The 22,613-nt window shown below is 43.0% G+C and overlaps 1 protein-coding gene across 4 annotated transcripts in view; it reads left to right on the top strand.

Annotated features, from left to right (window-relative positions):
- Positions 1 to 22,613, top strand: part of LOC146634253 (NACHT, LRR and PYD domains-containing protein 3-like) — a 675,133-nt gene that overhangs the window by 483,291 nt on the left and 169,229 nt on the right. For 3 of the 4 annotated variants that reach the window (XM_085375181.1, XM_085375206.1, XM_085375199.1), the window contains one exon: positions 167 to 343. The exons of the other annotated variant lie outside the window; for it this stretch is intronic. In XM_085375181.1, the coding sequence (XP_085231307.1) occupies positions 167 to 343 (177 nt within the window). The remainder of the gene's footprint in view (positions 1 to 166; positions 344 to 22,613) is intronic. 4 annotated transcript variants of the gene reach the window in all.

The raw sequence follows: 22,613 nt of genomic DNA, 5'->3' as shown, positions 1-22,613 counted from the left end.
TTGTGTTTGTTTGAAGCTGCTTACAGTTGACTTAAATTGTTTGGAGTTTCCTTTTTCTAAACTTCTACATCTGAACCTTCTTCAGCTCTGAACAGATTATGAAATACTGAATGGCTTCAAGCACACACTTTGTCTAAAAAACGTAAATCTTTCCTTCTTTGTACAGATTGATGAGCTGTGGTTTGTCAGACATCAGCTGTGATTGTCTGGCAGCAGCGCTGAAGTCCAACCCCTCTAATCTAAGAGAGCTGGACCTGAGTGAGAACAACAAGCTGCAGGATTCAGGAGTGAAGCAGCTGTGTGGTTTTCTGGAGAGACCAGGATGTGGACTTGAAACTCTGAGGTCATTCACCATGTTTTACTTGTGCTGAGATGAATATGATGTGAAAGTTGTGCTGACACTAAACTGCAGACATAAGGCTGATACTGATCCACACTGAGGATCATCATGGTAACGTCTGTCTTCTTCTTCTCTGGTTTAGTCCATTGACTGCAGCAGAACAATGTTCACATTTCAAACCTTCTGAGAACAAGAAAAATCCTCCACTGGATGATTCACTGCGAAACTCTAAAACTCTTCATTCCACCTTAAAGTCTGAGTGACACTGAAATCCAAACCAAAATGGCAATTTGCTTTACAAACAGCAGTCCAACACAAACATACACACATCATCCAAAACACAATCCAAAATCCAAATCTCCTCCAATGCCAGCATGAATGATGGGAAAAGAGAAGGAGGAGCACTCTGACATTCAGGGTTAGAATGAGTTTCATAAGGCAGACTGTGACGATCAAAGCTGCATTAGATAGCTTACATAACTTAATGAATGAGTGGACATAAGTGGACAGAGATCATCTTAAGCACTTCAAAGGCTTTAAATCAGCACATTTCTCTTTATTCTTTATCAACTCTGTTATATTCTCTCAGTTTTCTGTGGAATGAAGTTAACAGCAGGCTAATAATATGCTGACCAATAAGTTTCTATTAAATGTTGTAATTTGTATATTAAAAAGTGCCAGTGCTTTGGCTTAGCACGGCTCAGCTTACAGTTAGAATACAGCTGCTGGATGTGATTACCATGTCATAGTTATCTACCAAACTGCTAACTGGGGAATTTCAGGCCACAAATCCATCCATCCATACATTCGCTTCCGCTTATCCTTTTCAGGGTTGCGGGGGGCGCTGGAGCCTATCCCAGCTGTCACAGTGCGAGAGGCGGGGTACACCCTGGACAGGTCGCCAGTCTGTCGCAGGGCCAACACACAGGGACAGACAACCATTCACACTCACATTCACTCGCACATTCACACCTAGTGGCAATGTGGATTATCCAATTAACCTATCCCCACAAGCTGCATGTCTTTGGACGGTGGGAGGAAGCCGGAGTACCCGGAGAGAACCCACGCAAACACGGGGAGAACATGCAAACTGCACACAGAAAGACCCCGGCCTGATGGTAGAATTGAACTCAGGACCTTCTTGCTGTGCAGCAACAGTGCTAACCACCGTGCCACCGTGCTGCCTAGAGCCTGTGCTCTAGCTGTCATCGGGCAAGATGCGTGGTCCACCTACGCAGGGGAGCAGTCCATCACAGGGAAAACAGAGAGAGACAGAGAAGCACTCTCTCACATCCACACCTACAGCCAATGTAGAAGCACCAATGAACCTAAGCAGCGTTTCATTGGACTGACGGGAAACATCCAACCTCCAAAGAAAGGCCAACAAGCTTCAACCTACAACCTTCTTGCTCTGCCACTTTTCGCCATTTCAATTCAATTCAATTTTATTTATATAGCGCCAAATCACAACAAAAGTCGCCTCAAGGCGCTTCATAGATACAGAGAAAAACCCAACAATCATATGACCCCCTATGAGCAAGCACTTTGGCGACAGTGGGAAGGAAAAACTCCCTTTTAACAGGAAGAAACCTCCGGCAGAACCAGGCTCAGGGAGGGGCAGCCATCTGCTGCGACCGGTTGGGGTGAGAGAAGGAAGACAGGATAAAGACATGCTGTGGAAGAGAGACAGAGGTTAATAACAGATATGAGTCAATGCAGAGAGGTCTGTTAATACATAGTGAGTGAGAAAGGTGACTGGAAAGGAAAAACTCAATGCATCATGGGAATCCCCCGGCAGACTACATCTATTGCAGCATAACTAAGGGAGGATTCAGGGTCACCTGGTCCAGCCCTAACTATATGCTTTAGCAAAAAGGAAAGTTTTAAGCCTAATCTTAAAAGTAGAGATAGTGTCTGTCTCCTGAATCCAAACTGGAAGCTGGTTCCACAGAAGAGGGGCCTGAAAACTGAAGGCTCTGCCTCCCATTCTACTTTTAAATACTCTAGGAACAACAAGTAGGCCTGCAGAGCGAGAGCGGAGCGCTCTAATAGGGTGATATGGTACTACAAGGTCATTAAGATAAGATGGGGCCTGATTATTTAAGACCTTGTATGTGAGGAGCAGGATTTTGAATTCTGGATTTAACAGGAAGCCAATGAAGGGAAGCCAAAACAGGAGAAATATGCTCTCTCTTTCTAGTCCCTGTCAGGACTCTTGCTGCAGCATTTTGGATTAGCTGAAGGCTTTTCAGCGAGTTTTTTGGACATCCTGATAATAATGAATTACAGTCGTCCAGCCTGGAAGTAATAAATGCATGAACTAGTTTTTCAGCGTCACTCTGAGACAGGATATTTCTAACTTTAGAGATGTTGCACAAATGGAAGAAAGCAGTCTTACATATTTGTTTAATATGAGCGTTGAAGGACATGTCCTGGTCAAAAATGACTCCAAGGTTCCTCACAGCGTTACTGGAGGCCAAGGTAATGCCATCCAGAGTAAGAATCTGGTTAGATACCATATTTCTAAGATTTTCAGGGCCGAGTACAATAACCTCAGTTTGATCTGAATTAAGAAGCAGAAAGTTAGCGGCCATCCAGGTCTTTATGTCTTTAAGACATTCCTGCAGTTTAACTAATTGGTGTGTGTTATCTGGCTTCATGGACAGATAGAGCTGGGTGTCATCTGCATAGCAGTGAAAATGTATGCTATGTCTTCTAATGATGCTGCCTAAGGGAAGCATGTATAATGTAAACAGAATTGGTCCTAGCACTGAACCCTGTGGAACTCCATAATTAACCTCAGTGTGTGAAGAGGACTCTCCATTTACATGCACAAACTGGAGTCTATTAGATAGATATGATACAAACCACTGCACCGCAGTACCTGTAATACCTACAGCATGTTCTAATCGCTCTAATAGGATATTATGGTCAACAGTATCGAACGCTGCACTGAGGTCTAGCAGGACAAGCACAGAGATGAGTCCACTGTCAGAGGCCACAGAAGATCATTTGTAACCTTCACTAAAGCTGTTTCTGTGCTGTGATGAGCTCTGAAACCTGACTGAAACTCTTCAAATAAACCATTCCTCTGCAGATGATCTGTTAGCTGTTTGACAACTACTCTTTCAAGGATTTTTGATATGAAAGGAAGGTTGGAGATTGGCCTATAATTAGCTAAGACTGCTGGGTCTAGAGATGCTTTTTGAGTAAAGGTTTAACTACAGCCAGCTTGAAGGCCTGTGGTACATAGCCGATTATTAGAGATAGGTTGATCATATTTAAGATCGAAGAATTAATTAATGGCAGGACTTCTTTGAGCAGTTTTGTAGGAATGGGGTCTAAAAGACACGTTGATGGTTTGGAGGAAGTAATTATTGAAGTTAACTCAGAAAGATCAATTAGAGAAAAAGAGTCTAACTTAACATCAATGGTACTAAGAGTAACTGTAGATAATATTACATCTGTGGGATGATTATTGGTAATTTTTTCTCTAATGATAAAAATTTTATTTGTGAAGAAGTTCATGAAGTCATTACTAGTTAACGTTAAAGGGATGGTTGGCTCAACAGAGCTCTGACTGTTTGTCAGCCTGGCTACAGAGCTGAAGAGAAACCTGGGGTTGTTCTTATTTTCTTCAATCAGTGATGAATAGTAAGATGTTCTGGCTTTGTGGAGGGCTTTCTTATAAAGCAGCAAACTATTTCTCCAGGCTAAATGAGGATCCTCTAGATTTGTGACACGCCATTTCCTCTCCAGATTACGAGTCATCTGCTTTAGGGTACGTGTTTGAGAATTATACCACGGAGTCAGGTACTTCTGATTAGAGACCTTAGTTTTCACAGGAGCTACAGTATCCAGAGTCGTACGTAGTGAGGAGGTGAAATTATTAACAAGAAAATCGACCTCTGTTGGGGTAGCGTTCAGATAGCTGCTCTGCTCTGTGTTGGTACAGGGCATTGGAGATGATAACAGTGGGTGGATTATATTCTTAAACTTAGTTACAGCGCTTTCAGAAAGACATCTACTTTGATAAAGTCTACTCTTCACCGCTGTGTAATCAATTATTGTAAAAGTAAATGTTATCAGGAAATGATCAGACAGGAGAGGGTTTTCAGGAAACACTGTTAAATGTTCAGTTTCTATGCCATATGTTAACACAAGATCTAGAGTGTGATTAAAGTGGTGGGTGGGTTCTTTTACATTTTGAGAGAAGCCAATTGAGTCTAATAACAGATTAAATGCCATGTTGAGGCTGTCATTTTTAGCATCTACATGGATGTTAAAATCACCCACAATAATTATTTTATCTGAGTTCAGAACTAAATTAGATATAAAGTCTGAGAAATCAGACAGAAACTCTGTGTAAGGCCCAGGTGGACGATAGATGATAACAAGTAAGACTGGTTTCTGAGTTTCACAGCTGGGGTGGACAATGTTAAGCATCAGGCTTTCGAATGAATTAAAAGTCTGTCTTGGTCTTTCATTAATTAATAGGCTGGTGTGAAAAATTTCTGCCACACCTCCCCCTCGGCCTGTGCTTCGAGATTTCTGGTAGTTAGAATGGCTCGGGGGTGTTGATTCATTTAAACTAACATAATCATCCTGCTGCAACCAGGTTTCTGTAAGACAGAGTAAATCAATTTGTTGATCAATTATTAAGTCATGTACTAACAGAGACTTGGAGGAGAGAGACCTAATATTTAATAATCCACATTTCACTGTTTTACTCTTTGGTTCAGATGTGGATACTGTATTGTTCTTTCTTTGTGATTGTTTATGTTTAAGTTGTTTGTTGCTGGTTTTTAGTTTGTTTTTTGTCATTTCAGCCCAAATCCTGCATTTTCCTGTTTTTGACTACAGACCAGCTACACTAGCACTTTCTCACCAGACACTGCCACCTAGTGGAGGAAGTCTTAGTTCCATTTGAAGCTTCAGATTACAGTTAGTTCCTTTCAAAAGAGGTGGAGGTGGTGGGGTCACAGCACCATCATCACTGAATGCCATAAGACACTTAACCTTTGTTTCCATATGATTAGGACTTCCTGTTGTTCCAAGGAGGAGTGGAACATGTGTAAAAATCTCCCAGTCAGTTTCAGACAATCTCGGGTCAAGTCTAGAACCACTGTGTGCCCAGTTTGAGCTCTCTTCAGTACTGTGATCTGACAGACCCAGAGCGGCCAACACATCACATTTAGAAGCTCCCAAGATGGAGCCACAACACATGTCCAACACTTAGTCTGTCTTGTGGGACCGACTGGAAGAAATGATTCAAGGACTTAGTCACAGAACAGAGATTCAAAACTCCAAAATCCAACTGGCTGCATTGGGGCATATGGTCTGAAAACTCTGCACAGTTTCTTGTTTGAAGCTGTTTCCTGCTGGCTTCAGCTGTTTGGAGTTTCCATTTTATTACACTTCTACATTCTGAACCTTCTTCAGCTCTGAACAGATTATGAAACACTGAATGATTTCAAGCACTTTGTCTAATAAACTTTCTTTAATTCTTTATGCAGATTGTGGAACTGTGGTTTGTCAAAGATAAGCTGTGATTATCTGACAGCAGCGCTAAAGTCCAACCCCTCCCATCTGAGAGACCTGGACCTGAGAGGAAACAACCTGAAGGATCCAGACGTGAAGCAGCTGTGTGATCTTAAGGAGAGTCCAGACTACAGATTGGAGACTCTGAGGTCAGTAGAGTGTTGGAGTGAGTGGGTGGTGCTGTCAGCAGTATTGTACTAAACACAGTCAGTATGAAACAAAGATGCAGTGTTTCCTGTAAAGCTGCAGCTTCTCAGTGAAGCTGTGGGAGGAGAATGGTGACAGCCTTCAGGATTGGACACAAACACTTCCTGTTTCTGCCTTTTGTGCAGAGCAGATGTTTGGCTGGTATTCCACCAGTTAACAGCTGGAACCGTCCATCTGGATTGTTGGGGTTCCTACAGAGCTCAGAGTGGACAGACCAAGGTTCTTCTAATGAATGAAAGTCCAAACTCAAACTAGGAGTCAAAAACATTTTCATCAACTTCAATAAAAATCCAAAGATTAGAAAAAGTGAAGCAACAATGAGTCCTAGTACAGTCCCAGCACTGACGTCCCTGCTGCTCTTTATACTGGATGTGCTGCATCACTGACAGCTGATGAAGAGTCTCTGGAAACACTCGTTTATCTCCTCTGCTCTTCCTTCTCTCTGCAGGTGGAGCTGGTTGTAAATAGGATGGTGTGTTGCTGAGAGAGGAGCAGCTGTGTCCTGATGATCCAGAGAGGTTGAAGCAGCAGCAGCTTGTGTGTAGAGACGCTCTGACTGGGCCATGTTACTGGGAGGAGGAGAGGAGAGCTTCATCCAGCAGTGATTGAAAGAGGAATGAAGTGCAGATGACTGTCAGTGCTGCAGAGTGAACTGCTCTGAGAACAGCTCCACTGTCAGACACAATGTAGACTCCAGCATCAGCCCTGTGTGTCCCTCTGGATCTGACAGGATCATCAGTGTATCTGGACTGCTCTGCTGCTGCTCTGTCCTTCTACAGTCTCTGCACAGTCTCTGTCTGACTCTGGCTTCAGACCCTCCTGGATCAAACTCACCTGGAAAGGCTTCCAAACACCTTTGAATAATAAACATCATGTTTTATAAGATAAATATCATGTTTTCATGTGTCTGTGCAGTTTGAGCCTTAGTGGATGAATCAGTGCTTAATTTTTAATGTGGCTACTAATGATCAATAAATGTGTTGACTGGAATCAAATGAATGACTTGGACTGTATCTGTTCCTGCTTTTCTCTCTTGTGGATCTGATCCAGACCTTTAAAGCAGCCTCAGAAATACCTGGAAACACGGATCGGAGAATTGAGGTGAGATGAAGAACAGCTGGGAGAAAAGACACAACACGAGCTTCTCGTCTGTGACTGAAACCTTTGACTCATTTTTAATCTTTGCTGTTTAACTGGGCAGTGAGGCGGCTTTTAACACAGGAGACTCACATTTGACCTTTAAATGAACCCGTGATCTTTGCTCCAGCACCACTCTGTCCACAAACAGCTTGTGATTGATTAACTGAACCTGATCAATAGTCCTGAAGTTTCACAGACTCGATGCTGCACTCCGATTAAAAAGAGCTTTTATTTTATCAAGCAGGGTATAGGTCACTTCCTGTCACTCCTAGCGTGACATTAAGACACATCAAAAATGTCCTGAACAGTGAAATAAGTCCAAATGCGCTCAGTGATCAGATGAAGACAAAAACAACAATGAAGGTGATCCCTGCAGTTCTTCTGACATCCAGCAGAGGCAGCAGTGACTCAGTCCCCATAGACTCAAACTGGTTTGGTCTCTACAGATAATTTCTTCCTTCATGTGTTTTGTATTAATGAGGAGGTCAAAGTCCCATGACCTCATTGTTGCTTCCTGCTTAGAGCACACTGGACTCCCCAGGTGTGTGTTTGTGACATCATCACAACCACAGTGTGTGTGTGTGCGCTGTTGTCAGGATTTGGGACTGAAAGTCATGGACGGGGATTGTGGAGACCGGCCTTCTGGGACATGTATTCGTAAGAGTTTCTCTTTCAGGAGGAGAACATTTCAAAATGTGAATTTCTCGTGTTTGCAGCATGAAATGTGCTGTAAAGTGTTGTAAACTGATTTTGGGCTGTACTTCCATGTAATGCCATTTTTGTACCAGAAGAGGAAGCAGTGAGTCAGTGTAACCTTTATTTAATTAGGCAAAGACCACATTCGTATTCACAGTGGCAGCAAAGAATCTTAAAGCGCTGCTTTCACATCCCTGCATATGTTTCCTGTTGCCCAATCTATTCTCCTTTATCTGATCATCAACATCCTGTACACAAAACTGTCGCTGTTGCAAGTGCCTCTGACCTAAAGTCACCTTTCACAAGAAAATCACAAGAAAATCATTATAAGCGCCTATTCTACTAAAAGATCAGAGAGAAAACAACCATTTTAATCAATTAAGTTTAAACATATAAGCAATTACTCATGCGTAAATTTTATCATAGCCAAAAGCTGCCTAAAAACAACTCCTGTGTGTTTGTCACAGGCCAGCGCTCTGAGTTCATTTTGTATTTGTCTCATTTTAGATATGTGATTAGTTTGTGTCATTCCTATTTAGCTTTAGTTAAGGAAAGGCAGTTATTATTTATTGTTTCCTTGGTTTCTATGTTTGAGTTCTTGTATCGTTCATCACGTTAGGTCTGTTAAGCTTGTGTTGTCATGTCTAGTTTCAGTGTTTCCTGTTTTATTTTGAAGGAGTCGTGTGTTCTTTGTTCATTGTATTTAGTTTCACTTCCCCTGTCCTGTCATTAAGCTCATGTCAGTCAGCTGTTCCTCCATGTGCTCCCACTTCCCCTAATCACCTCCTGTGTATTTAAGTCCTGTGTTTTCAGTGTGTCATTGTCAGATCGTCTGCTGTGTTTGCAAGCCAAGAAGTTGCGTCAAGTCTCCTCATGTCAAGTCTCCTCATGTCAAGTCTCCTCATGTCAAGTCTCCTCATGTCAAGTCTCCTCATGTCAAGTCTCCTCATGTCAAGTCTCCTCATGTCAAGTCTCCTCATGTCAAGTCTCCTCATGTCAAGTCCATGTTCCTGTAGGTTTTTAAGTTAATTTGGCTCACCCAGTTTAGTTTATTGTTAGCCTTGCATTTTGCCTTTTGTTTACAGTTATTTTGCCAGCCTCAATAAACGGCTCGTTTTCTGTTATTCAAGTCATGTTTCACATTTTGTTTCCGTCTGCATTTGGGTCCACCCTTCGCTCTACACACAGTCAGCCCTGCTGATTGTGACAGTGTTAACACTAACTTCATTTTAAAACTCACATTTCCTGTGTCATAACCTGTTTTTGATATAGCATTTTTATTTCATTTTGCTCCTTTTCATTATACTTTATCAGACTTAACCAAAATATATGCTTTCCTTCCTTAGGTCCTTCTTTAAAGCAAGAAACTCCTATTCAGTTCCTCTTTCCTGTCACTTGTTGCTAGACCAGCTCAAATTCACTTATAAGCTAAATGAATGTCAGGCCTTTGGCCTTGCAAGTTTATAGATCCTATGTGTTTGTAAGCATGTGCGGCCTTCTATGCTCTAAGTCTCTTACACAATAGATTGTCTGGACATTGCGCCAAACAAAGCTTAAGACCCTCTGTAGACCAAGCAACAACTCTAAATGAGCACAATCGCAATGTGTATACAAAATCATTTTTACGTATATAATCTTCAATGTTATTCATTTGGGTCAGCGACACTTGTAACATTCTCATAACAAGCTCTCTCCTCTACCCTAGAAATAAATCTATGTAATATCTGTATGTGTAAGCCTACATTATAACCACTTCTTCTAGAAATCAAAAAGAAATCAAACATTTTCTACTCCTACAATCTTCACTAGTTTTCCTCAAAGCATATCTTTTATTCCCACAGTTTCCCTTTAAGTTTTGTAAACAGCTTCTTATGAACACCAGCATTTTATCTTCTAAACAGGATTCAGTTCACTTTAATCCTTTAACCTTAACATAAAAATAACAATTTCTGCCTCAGTTTTACCATATCTAAATTATCAAAACCCCCAAAAGTTATAACATAATCCTAAAACCCATTAAACCTTAAATCCCTCTCTTTGACACATCTCATGCGTCAAACTCAAAATGCTTCACCCAAGCTTAGGAAATTAAAAGAAAAAGTTTAGTCACATCATCTCTCAAAACAGCTCAGCCATCCTCCTCTCAGGTATATCTGCTCCGACCCTGCAAACCTGTGTTTAAGGAATGAAATCAATTTAAAGGATTAAATTCAGCGTCTCTCTGCCGTTCTCTTTACCACTACACTCTCTGTCTCGGCAGTGTCTTATTCTAAGTGGGCGACATGTTCACTTACCTGTGTGTGAGAGAACTCCCTCAGTGTCCGTGTAGCACTGGTGTAGCACAAGTAGTGGCCTTGTTAGACCTGCTAGTGCTACTTCCTGCCTTCTTTGCATGTGGTATAGGCAGTGTAGTTACCTTTAACCACAGTCTGAGGACAGATGGGAAATATACAAAACATTCCACCACAAAAGAAGATTTCAAAGATTTTAATAGATTAGTTTAAGAATTTGAGCAAACAACAGAAATAAGTGTGTGATAACAACATCTCACTCCTCAGAATTATGTAAGAAGGCTTCATTTCATAATGACAGTAAAGCAAATACAGACAGATGTGTAGAGAAAATAATCACATAAAAATAATAACTGTGCTAATAAGAAAACCCTCCTGATGTCCATAAATACGGTGGAATCAAAGGTTCCTAAAGTTATAAAGTAACATGTCAGGTAAAGTTCTTCATGTTTGTACTTGAGTAAATGTGTTGATCTAGTTTCCAACAGTTGCAGCAAACACATGGAGCAACACAACGAGAACACACAGTGAGGTGAAGTGAGTGAAGTGGATCAGGTTTTCACCACTTCAAAACACACCCACACATGTCGGGGAAGTGGGAGGAGCGGTGGGAGGAGCGGTGGGAGGAGCAGTGGGAGGAGTGGTGGGAGCAGCGGTGGGAGGAGCGGTGGGAGGGGCAGTGGGAGGGGCAGTGGGAGCAGCGCTGGAAGGAGTGGTGGTAGAAGCAGTGGGAGGAGCAGTGGTTTGTAATGAACTGTCTGGGGAGGGGAAGGTAACTGTGTCGCTGATCCATTGCTGGTACTGGGACACAGGAGTGTAGGTTGTAGGACGTGCAGAGCATCCAACAAAAATGAAAACTCCACTCTGCAGCCAGACGGATCCACTCTGAGTCCTCAGTGGTGCCCCAACACTAAACTGTGGAAAGACAGTGATGAAAGTTATCAGGACAGATGTGTAACTGTTATAGGTCGACCTTTGTCACCCACTAAAGTTTGAACTTTGTTGGTAGTTTTGTTACAAACTGCTGAAATAAATTAAGTAACAAATAAATTGATCGTCCCAGTATAACACAGTCAGTAACACTTCATGGATATCAGTCTGTCCACTTAGGAAACATGAACCACTGTGAATCCACTTCAGCTGCTTTGGTGCAATGAAAGTGACGATTCCACAGACAGAAAGTTTCAGGCAGCTCGTTTAAAGGAATCAGTTTCATCAAATAAATTAGAGGCTTTAGAAAAAACAACCTTTGATAAACATGAATATTAATATTTATGGTCAATTACAGCAAAACAAGTAAAGCAAAGTGTGACTAAAGGTGAGATTATCTCAGTGACTGTCAACAACAGATTATAAGAAATAAACTTGTGCTCACCAAACATGAAGCTGTCTCTCTAGTACAGATGATGCTGTCTGGGACCCCTGGATATCTGGCTTTGCACTCACTGTTTCCCACTATTGGTACGTTTGCCTCCTGCAGGTTATTGCTAGTTGTAGAGAATTTAAACATCAGGCTTTTCTAAAGACTCCAACACAATGCTGTAAAATACAATAAATATTTTATGATTTACCATCAAAGCCGATGGCCCAGCTGCTGGTCTCATTGTTGAAGGTGCTGTTTTGTGAGGCTAAGCAGATCGGCCAAATGTAGTCTGTGAAATTGACAGGAGCCGACAGCTTCAGAAGACAAATGTCGTTCTCACGAGTCGACGAGTTGAATCCAGGATGGCAGGTGATGTTTACCACTGTGCGATTCACTTCATTTGGGTTTGGACCTGAGTGGCTGTTGCGGCCCAGATAGACCACCCTGCTACTGAAATCCCTTCACACTTGATTGGCTGGAATGTAAAGTGTGTCACAGCTCAGGGAAAAGAAAAGCACTGAAATAAAGCACCGAAATGTGCGCTGCTTTTCGGTCTGGTTACTACCGTTTATGTCAGAACCCCCTAACCCAATTCTAACAGAGGAACACGGGTGATGTAGCAGAGACTTGTCCTTCATCAGACTGTGACACTGTGTAACAACTAAAACACACTTCAGTGTTTAAATTCAGTTTGTGAACTCAAACGTGCAGCTGCCACATTCTGAACAGCAGCAGCTGTCAAACTGCTCTCTATGTTTGCAGCTACAGCTTTTAAATGGCTGCTATAAATGTTCATTTTCAGATCTCTGATTGGAGGAGAAGGCAGCGCTCAGTCAGTCATATTGTGATGAAAGAAACATGAAACAGCCCTTTAACATGAGCACTCACTCAGAACCTCAAGCACAAAGATCAGCTTAACAGAGAAAGCCTGCTTAAGAGAGAAAGCCTGCTGTGTGTTTCCTCGACAAAGGAAGTATGTCCACTCGTAACCAGTAACCATAGTTACTTCATAAGTTACACAGGTGACACAGACTCCACACTTCCTGCATCTCTTTCAAAGTAAAAGCGCTGCGTGCTTTTAGTGGTCTTATTGTGAAACATCTGCAGCAACATTGTGTGTAAGAGGTGATGTTGAACTCCAACCACTGAGCCTCTCTCCTTTATTCTACACACATGCAGGTCTGTGGACTGTGAGAGGAAGCTGGAGAACCCGGGAGAACCCACATGGACACGAGGGGAACCAACTGGGGTTCAAACCAGGAAACAGAGACGGGAAGAACATGACTCCACCTTCCATCTACTCACCTGCAGGAACAGTCAGTGCAGACAGCAGCAGCACACACACACCTGCAACAGTACAGAAGTCACTGAGGATCACTAAAGGTCAGAGGTCATGATGAGGACAGACAGGTGTAGGAACATCAGCTCACCTACAGCAGTCAGCAGAAACAGGCCTGAAACTGAAGAACACACTGGCTGTGTCCCAATTCAGGGTCTGCACGCTTGAAGTACGCATTTCAAGTGCGGTTACGTCACCGCCACGCAATGACGGCTGTCCCAATTCGAAGTATACTTCAAATGCATACTCCAAATGCGCCGTCGATTTCCCCAAATATCAAGCGTGGTCCGGTGCACGCTTCGTGGTCCCATATATCCCACAATTCATAGCGCGGCGGTGGATGTGGATAATTTTGCCGCAAAATACGGCAGAAGGGAGCAGCCAAAGAGGTATTTTTCCCAAATTTTATTGAACTTATAAAGCGAACAGTCAGTCATTCCACTTCAGTTTGTACAGTAGACATACAAGGCAAATAAGGGTAACAATATACAGTGCAATGAAATAAGAAGGATAAATAAATAAAGGATAAAAAAAGAAAAAAAAAGGGGGGGGGGGGATGTGAAAGACTTCATAAAAACTTTGTACTTGAAAGTTGTGACAGCTCATTCCTTAAACATTTCTGAATGAACTTCAATCAGTGATAAACCTTTTTTATTGGAAGTTAATTTAAGAGAGTTTAAGTAATATTCAATTTCAATCAAAAACAAATTAAATGATGGGATTGAGTTTTGGAATTTTTTGGAATATATATATATATATATATATATATATATATATATATATATATATATATATATATATAGATATATATATCACTGGGTCCTAAGGCTAGACCCCCTATGCTAAGCAAGCCTACCGCAGACATGAGCGAGACAGATAAATATGAAGGCATGCCGGCTCGGACGTCGCCCGGATGAACAAGGTCCGCGTCAGGTGTTGAGGAACCAGGGCACCCTGACGAAAAGTGGGCTACTGGAACAAGAAGGCATCGGTGGGCAAGAGACGAAAACAGGGCGTTGTTGGAATGCTACTACGCAAGTAACCCCGGCGGAAGGGGCTACATGAATAGGATGACGGACCTATGGATTCTTCGATACCCAACATCCACAATGACGGCGAAACAACTAGTAGCTCAGTGTTCCAACATTCGAAAGAAGGGACTGCTCTCACAGCTAGAGATTGACGAGGTACAACACAAATGCTACGGCAAGGAGGAGTCAGGACGCCAGGTCAGGGGGGAGATATCATCACCCCCACCCGAGATTGGGTACATAGCCCCAAGTGCGATAGGAGAAGGATCGTTGAGTGCGAGAGGAACTGACCTGAAAAATAGGATCATGGCCAAGCTTGAAACCTGGATCCCCCGCAGCCGGTTACCAAGATTACGTGAAGTACCCTCAGAAGGTCTGCTAGATGATGTTAATGCAGCACTACGGACAATACCTACAACCACGATTACCGACACTAACAAGCTGATCTACAATACGGCAGCAGTGATCAGTGAGATGCTTGGCTACAAGTTGAACAGCCACAAGGGGCAGTACCCTCCATGAAGAAGGAGGCTAGAGGACAAGATCAAAGTAGCACGGAGGGAGGTTAGCCAACTAACGGAGTTGCAGAAAGGTGCGACAAAGAAGGTGCATAAGAAATACAGCAAGCTGTCCATACCTGAGGCCTTGGAAACTGCCAAGCAAAGACTCACAGCCTTGGCCAGCCGCTTGAGGAGGTACACCAGAGAGATAGAAGGCAGGAAAATAAACCAGCTGTTCTCCACAGAACCAGCAAAGCTGTACTCTCAGTGGCAAGGGAACAATAATAATAAGAGAACAGCACCACCAAGGCTGGAGACGGAGCAATACTGGAAGAGCATATGGGAGAAGGACACAACCCATAACGGCAATGCTCAGTGGCTAGTGGATCTGAGGGCAGACCACAGCGACCTCCCTGAACAGGGTCCATTAACCATCACAGTGGCAGATATCCAAGAAAGGGTCTCCAGTATGAAGAGTTGGACAGCACCAGGGCCCGACATGGTTCACGCCTACTGGCTAAAGAAACTGACTGCACTCCACGAGCGTCTGGCAGCACAAATGAACCAGCTGCTAGTTAACGAGAGACACCCGGAATGGCTAACTGAAGGCCGGACGGTCCTGATCCCCAAGAACCCTAAGAAGGGACCGGTCCCCTCCAACTACCGACCAATAACCTGCCTCAGTACTACATGGAAGCTCCTGTCAGGCATCATATCGGCTAAGATGAACAGGCACATGGGTCAATACATGAGTGGGACACAGAAAGGAATTGGCAAGAATACCAGGGGCACAAAACACCAGCTACTGGTAGACAGAACAGTCAGCCGAGACTGCAAGATGCTAGCAGGCAAGGCATACATGGAACGACATAACCAAGTGGCCGGCATAGTGTACAGGAACATCTGTGCCGAGTATAACCTGGAAGTCCCGAGGTCAAAATGGGAGATGCCCCCAAGGGTGGTGGAGAATGACCGAGCTAAGATCCTGTGGGACTTCCAGATACAGACGGACAAAATGGTGGTGGCTAACCAACCGGACATAGTGGTGGTAGACAAACAGAAGAAGACGGCCGTAGTGATCGATGTAGTGGTTCCGAATGACAGCAATATCAGGAAGAAGGAACACGAGAAGCTGGAGAAATACCAAGGGCTCAGAGAAGAGCTCGAGAGGATGTGGAGGGTGAAGGTAACGGTGGTCCCCGTGGTAATCGGAGCACTAGGTGCGGTGACTCCCAAGCTAGGCGAGTGGCTCCAGCAGATCCCGGGAATAACATCGGAGATCTCTGTCCAGAAGAGCGCAGTCCTGGGAACAGCTAAGATACTGCGCAGGACCCTCAAGCTCCCAGGCCTCTGGTAGAGGACCCGAGCTTGAAGGATAAACCGCCCGCAGGGGCGTGCTGGGTGTTTTTATATATATCTATATATATCTATATATATATATATATATATATATATATATATATATATATATATATATATATGTATATATATATACATCTATATATATATATATATCTATATATATATATATATATATATAGATATATATATATCATAATAATCTGACAATACATATAATATTGGCCATACTATATTTACATTACCACAGTGAGATGACTTTAGTCTCATGAACAACATTAATTGTTATTTACTAACTAATCTTAAATGACTGTTCAGCACAGACATGAAGCCCAACAATCATGTTTACAGTCCTGTGGTCTCAGCCTCAGATACTCAACTAATCAAAGTGATGTCATGACAAAAATGAATGACCAACAAAACATTTTTCTCCTTCATTTCTGTCACACAAAGCTGTATGTAACGTGTCTCGCGGTTAGTATCATGGTTGCTAGGCAACCTGAACAGCGCGACGAAGCGTATACCGTCCCATTTCACGAGCCTCTCACTTCCGCACTTCTCGTACTTATAGTACGCACCGTACGTAGTACGCGTAGTGCGCGTACTTCAAGCATGCAGACCCTGAATTGGGACACAGCCACTGATCAGAGATCAAATGGTCACATGACCAAAGAGAAGCATTTAGACTGCAGTGATTGGTTACTGTTCCCACACATCAATAACCCACAGCGCCCTCCAGTAGTGGAAACACAGATAATACATGTGGAGAAACATGAAGGAGACTCACAGCAGAGGCAGACGCTCCGTCTCAGACAGCCGTCACCTCCACAGCTCCACAGGTCTGCTCCCCGACCTCCTACATGACACAAAGCACACATCAGCACAGGAGGAGCTCCTCATCAACTTCAGAGAAAACAACAAATGAATTCAAAACTCCTAATACTGAAAACTGTGGAGTCATTGTAAATATGCATTTACACTGTAAAGAGACCAGAACGTTATCTGAAAGTGGCGCATCTTGGTCCACAAATAGTAACTAGTAAGCAGAACTTTGTTAGCATGTGTCTGTGAAGGTTCTTAGTCATCCAGGTCATCGTAGTCTAAGGAGCTTGGAAAGAAAAGTGTCTGGACTTCTTTAAGTTGCTTGAAGACGTTTCACCTCTCATCCCAGAAGCTTCTTCAGTTCTTTTTTTTTTTGCCTGTCCCGTTTGGCTCTTTTGCATCAGAATTGTTGTCTAAAGGCAAAGAAAGATGCCCAACGGATTTACTTTACCAAACTGACCATCCCAGCCTTGCCGTAATGGTCCATTTGATTCACCTTTTATTGTTTATTTTATTTTCACTTACTGAATACGGGACAGACTTGACTGGGGGAAAGAAGGGGAGAAAGAAAGAGGGAAAGAGAAACAGCTGAGAAGAGGGACGGGGGAGAAGGGCAAAAGACAAAAACCAACAGAACGGGCAGAGAAAAAAAAAAGCATATATCAATCACCTGGATCACCTGCTGAGAAAGAAAAAAGAAAACAAGCAGAAGAGAACAAGAGTAATAGAATAAACAACATCACAATGATATATGGGAATATGACAGTAAATACTAAATATTAAACATTATTGTGCAGCACATAAGATCAACAGAACACAGTGTGCTTTGAGGTAGGAGCCAAAAAGGGTGTAGTTTGTGGGTGTGATCACCCGTGTGTACACCTGTGAGCATGGACGCGCTTGTTTTTTGTTTTTTTAAAAGGTTCCTTCATGTAATAATCTGCTAGAGGGTGTGGGGGGGCCACAGCCCCGTCCTCCAGGGCGTGAAGCAGGTGTGGAGCTTCTTCAGTTCTAAGGGTCAAATGGTGGGGAGTCCCAGGTTTAAGCTCTGTGGGAGTTTCCCCCCAAAGAGGGACAAAGGACCCCCTGATGATCCTCTACCTAATCACAAGCCAAGGTCTGAAAACAGGTGTGGCGTTAAGGTGTCTGGGAAGGATCTCAAAACTGGATTATAGATGGCAGAGAGTTGGTGTGGTAAACCCCGCCTCTGTTCAAAGATGGTCGCTCACAGTGGACATAGATGCTTCTTTCACTCCTCTTTCCAAACATCTGTCCTCTCTGTCCAAAATGTGAACATTGGCATCCTCAAAGAGTGACCTTTGACCTTTAGATGGAGATGAACTGCTGAGTCTTGTCCTGTGGAGGTGGCTCTTCTATGTTGTGCGCTTGTGAAGTGGCTGTTTGGTCTCTCCGATGTAGAGGTCTGAGCATTCCTCGCTGCACTGTACAGCAAACACCACATTGTTAAGTTTGTGTTTTGGAGTTTTGCTTTTGTTATTTGAGTGACTGAATCAGGAACTCTGCCTGCTTTTGTTCTCACACTGGGTTTAATGAAAGAAGATTTCTGTTTGTCCATTAAAGTTCTTTGTTGTGATCTTTTAAGGATCCTGTGATGATCCAGAGCCTGGCTTGTCTCAAGGAGTCTCTCAGTGACCTGAGCATCAGCTACAGCTCTGCTGGCCTCTGTGTTCACTCTGCAGGAGACGTGGAGACCCGAGCTCACCTTCTGCAGCACTTGCAGTGAGGGAAGGTGAATCATCCTTTAGCAGGACATCATTCAGGCTTTATTAGCATCACTGTGACTGTTATTGTTAGGTTTAATGTATGTGTTGTAGGTCGCCATTTAAAAAGCTAGAATGCTTCTGTTTGCTAGCTTCTAGTTCATGTTCTTATACATGTAATACATTTATTACCAACATTAGAGTTTATCCGCTGGTCATTCGACATGACGAATGACTTCTAAAGTCTTAATCCAGCTCCAGCTCAGGATGCTGTAGAGTCCCGTCAGTAACACTTTTGGTCTGCTAGTAAAATGTAGTTCTATTAATCTGCGCTCGATTACTCTTGAACCGGAACCGGATGTGAGTCCCAAAAAACTGAATTTTGGAACAGAAGTTGAATTCTAAAACTGAAACTAAATTGTTGTTAAAATCCTTTTGTAGAGGATAAAATACAGTTTCAAAGAAAATGAATTGATTTTCAACATATAAAATTCAATTTCAATTTAGTGACGATCATTTTCAAACCAATACATACATACAGTCTCAGGTGCTGTCTGATGGGTATGGAGCTGCAGTCAGCAACAGTAATGGCCTTAAGTTGTTGGGTCAAGGATCGTCCAGTGTCTTGATGGAGATCTAACTGGATCCTCCAGCTCAGAGCTGGTGACTTTTTTCTTGGGTTTTCCACTTGGCTTTTTTGTTCCACAACTCTCAGGATCATTTAAGAAATTTCAGATGACCGTCTTACTGCGTCCCACCTCAGCAAAGATGTCGCACTGTGAGAGACCCTTCTTATGCAGTTCAACACCCCGACCACTTTCAAAAAGGGTCTTAATCACAGAACATGTCATATAAACTGAACAGTTACAGTGTTTCCTGATTTCCAGTTTAGTTTTTAGCTTTAGTTGGAATATTCCTCCTCTGCCAGGCAGCCTCAGGCTGAGATTCACCCTGTCACATGTTTTTTTGGGTTTTTTGCACGAATGCATGGTTCCATCTCTCAGACTCATGCAGTCCCAAATCATCACACCCTGCTTCACTGTCAGGATTCTGCATGTGACACTCTCGGACAGGTTCAATTCTATTATGCTATTATGCTGGAACTTTTCTAAGACAATCAAATTTGGACTCCAGTTTGCTCCAGTTATTCATCAGACTTCTTTAGGAACGTTTCAGTCTGCATTTTTGTCCTAAAGAGCAAACAACGTTTTTATTTCGTGGACACTGTCCTTCACTCTGAGGGACGTTCATTTTCACTGACAGCCCCTGGACGGTGTGGATCCCTGCTGTGTGTGGATTCATGTTAAAATATCACCACGACTCTGATTTCTGATGCAGCTGCTTTTATTTGGTCAGATTTTCCATCATGTCACAGTCTGACGTTTTAATTTTTCTCTTAATTATTTTTCATGTGACTCACTAATGCAGACAAAGCCCTGAATTTCAGTATGAGTGTCTAGTGTTTATTTTGGACTGTGCTCATGATATCAGGCTAACACAGGAGTACCCAGTTTAGTTTCATTTTGTGTTTCTACTTTTCTTTTCAATATAGGCCGTGTTAAGCTGTTCTTGAATGTTCATGAGAAAAAAAGCCTCAAGCTGTGAACTCAGTGATGATGAAATTACTGTGATGTTGTGAAGGATTTGACATGTAGCTGATATCAGTACAGAAGTGTACTCACTTCTGTTCCTGAGCCCAGAGCCAGAGATAAAGATCACAGATGCAGGAACAAACTGCAAGTCTCAGTGGGCGGAGTCAGAACTCCCCATTGTTCATTCGTCTTAACTCGTTCCTCTGAGCACGTTCAAACTTCTATCCACTTTGTTTTTCTTGAAGGTGGAGGTTTGAATCCAGGAGTTCATTCTGAGCTGCTGTAGTTGTCATGCTCATCAGCTTCCCAGTGAACCTTTTTAACCTGTGAGGGGCTTCATGGTCTGTTTTCTAAAGAGTTCATTCGTTCTACTCAAATGAGGAAGTGGGAGGAGACGAGGTGGTCAGTGTGTCAATAGAAACTAAAAAGAAAAGCCTGTTTCTTTGATTTACACCACTCAGTCTTCATACAGAAGGTACAGTTGCCTTTTTTTTCAGTTTCATTTTTGCTTTTTTGTATATTGAACTCTGATAATGATAAATGAGGATTACATTGACTTTACACTGTGCTAATATTAGCTCTGCTTGTATGTTGCAGTCGTGGCTGCGGCGTCGGCTCTGGTGTCTGAGGACAGTCTTCTTTGTCCCGTCTGTCTGAGTGTGTTCACTAAACCTGTGTCGATTCCCTGTGGACACAACTTCTGTATGAACTGTATCACAGAGTACTGGAGCACCCTGTCTGTACTCCAATGTCCACTGTGCAAAGAGATGTTTTACACCAGGCCGTTGCTTCGGGTTAACCCTGTCATTGATGAAATGGCAGAAAAGGTTAAAAAATCTGCTCAAGAAATGTTGTTGAGTTCAGCTGAACGAGCAGGACATGAAGACGTGCTCTGCAGCATCTGTGCAGGGTCCAAGGTCAGAGCCCTGAAGTCCTGTTTAATGTGTTTAGTGTCCTACTGTCAAACACATCTGGAGCCTCATCAGAGGATTTCAGCTTTGAAGAAACACAAGCTGATCGATCCAGTTCAGGACCTGGAGAGCAGAATATGTCGGGATCACGGTGAGCCTTTGGAGCTGATCTGCAGACTGGATCAAATGTTTCTGTGTCAGTCCTGTAAATGCGGTGACCATAAAACACATGAAACAGTGAGTCTGGAGGACGAGGCTGAGATGAGGAAATCCCAGCTGAGATTAGAAAATAACAGCATGGATCAGATGATCCAGGAGCGTGAGCAGAAAATCCAGGAGCTTCAACAGTCAGTGAAGACCAGCAGAAGTAAAGCTGAGGAGGCGTTATCGTACAGCAGGAAGGTGATGACCGCTTTGGTGCAGCACATAAAGACAGAGTTCACCAGACTGTCTGAGGCGATCGAGACGAAGCAGGAAATAAATGAGACGGAGGCAGAAAGCTTTATTGATGAGCTGCAGGCAGAGATTACACACATGAAGAAGAAGAAGCTGCAGTTTCATGACGCTTCGCTCATCAGAGACCCCTTCAGCTTCCTGGAGAACATCCTCCCTCTTACCTACAATAAGCCCCAGCTGCAGGACTGGTCTGCTGTGACTGTAACCAGTGACCAGTTTATGATTCAGGAGACCCTGGCCGAGCTGGAGACAAAAGTCAGAGAAGAAGTCAGCATGCTGTGTAATATCAACTTCAGATGTGGGAAACAACAGAGGTATGATCTGAATGTTTTGATGACTTGATCCAGATACGGGTTCTCCTCGAAACACAGTGAGGTCACGCAATCAAAATCAGTCAGTCCCTTCATCTCGACACCCCTTTTTGTACATGAACTTTTGTTTATTTCATAAAAATAAAGAATAGTTTATCTCATATCTGAAAAATCAGTAGTAAACTTTATAAGTATTATACATGGGGTGGCTGTAGCTCAGGAGGTAAAGCAGGTCATCTACTGATCAGAAGGTTAGTGGTTCAATCCCTGGCTCCTCTAGTCTGCATGTCTAGTATCCTTGGGCAAGATACAAACCTCAAATTGCACTCCGATGCATCCATCAGAGTAAGATGTGTAGGAAGCTCTAAGACAGTGCTTGTGAGAATGGCTGTGATTGGGTGAATGTGGCATGTTGTATAGAGCACTTTGAGTACTCCGGGAGAGTAGAAAAGTGCTTTCAGTCCTTTCACCATAAAGAGGTATTACATAATAAAGGGACTGTAGAGAATTCTTGTGTTTGTCTGTTAGAGAAGGAGCTCCGCTGGCTGGTTATTAAATAGTGCAGAGGGTGGTCAGGTTTATGGACTGGTTCTTATACAGCGCTTTACTACTTGACCACTCTAAGTGCTTTATACAACGTTCCTCTTTCACCCATTTAAGCTTTGTTGTTTTTGCTACCTAAGAGCTCACTCTGATTGTAACATCGAAGAGCAACCTGCGGTTCAGCATCTTGCCCGAGGATGCTTTTGGAAGTCCAAATCCTTCTCAGAATTATAATCCAACACATCAATTAAAATCATGATGAGGAGGAGGAATAGAGTCAAATCCAAGTCCAACATGGACGATTTCCAGTGCTGCTGCTGAAATTTCCAACAGTGAACTTCTGGAATCCTTTGAACTGCCCTTCTCGCGGGACACTGGAGACTGACCCAGAATGCCTCCAGACATCCCAGTTTACTTTTTAACTTTCAACTCCCCGCACCTCCCTCTCTC

The sequence above is a fragment of the Diplotaxodon limnothrissa genome, linkage group LG3 (assembly GCF_057381915.1).
Source record: "Diplotaxodon limnothrissa isolate DT_005_m linkage group LG3, D_limnothrissa_male_GT1.1, whole genome shotgun sequence".
NCBI lineage: Eukaryota > Metazoa > Chordata > Actinopteri > Cichliformes > Cichlidae > Diplotaxodon > Diplotaxodon limnothrissa.
The sequence above is the reverse complement of the archived record's forward strand: the minus strand, read 5'-3'. Positions and strand labels throughout refer to the sequence as shown.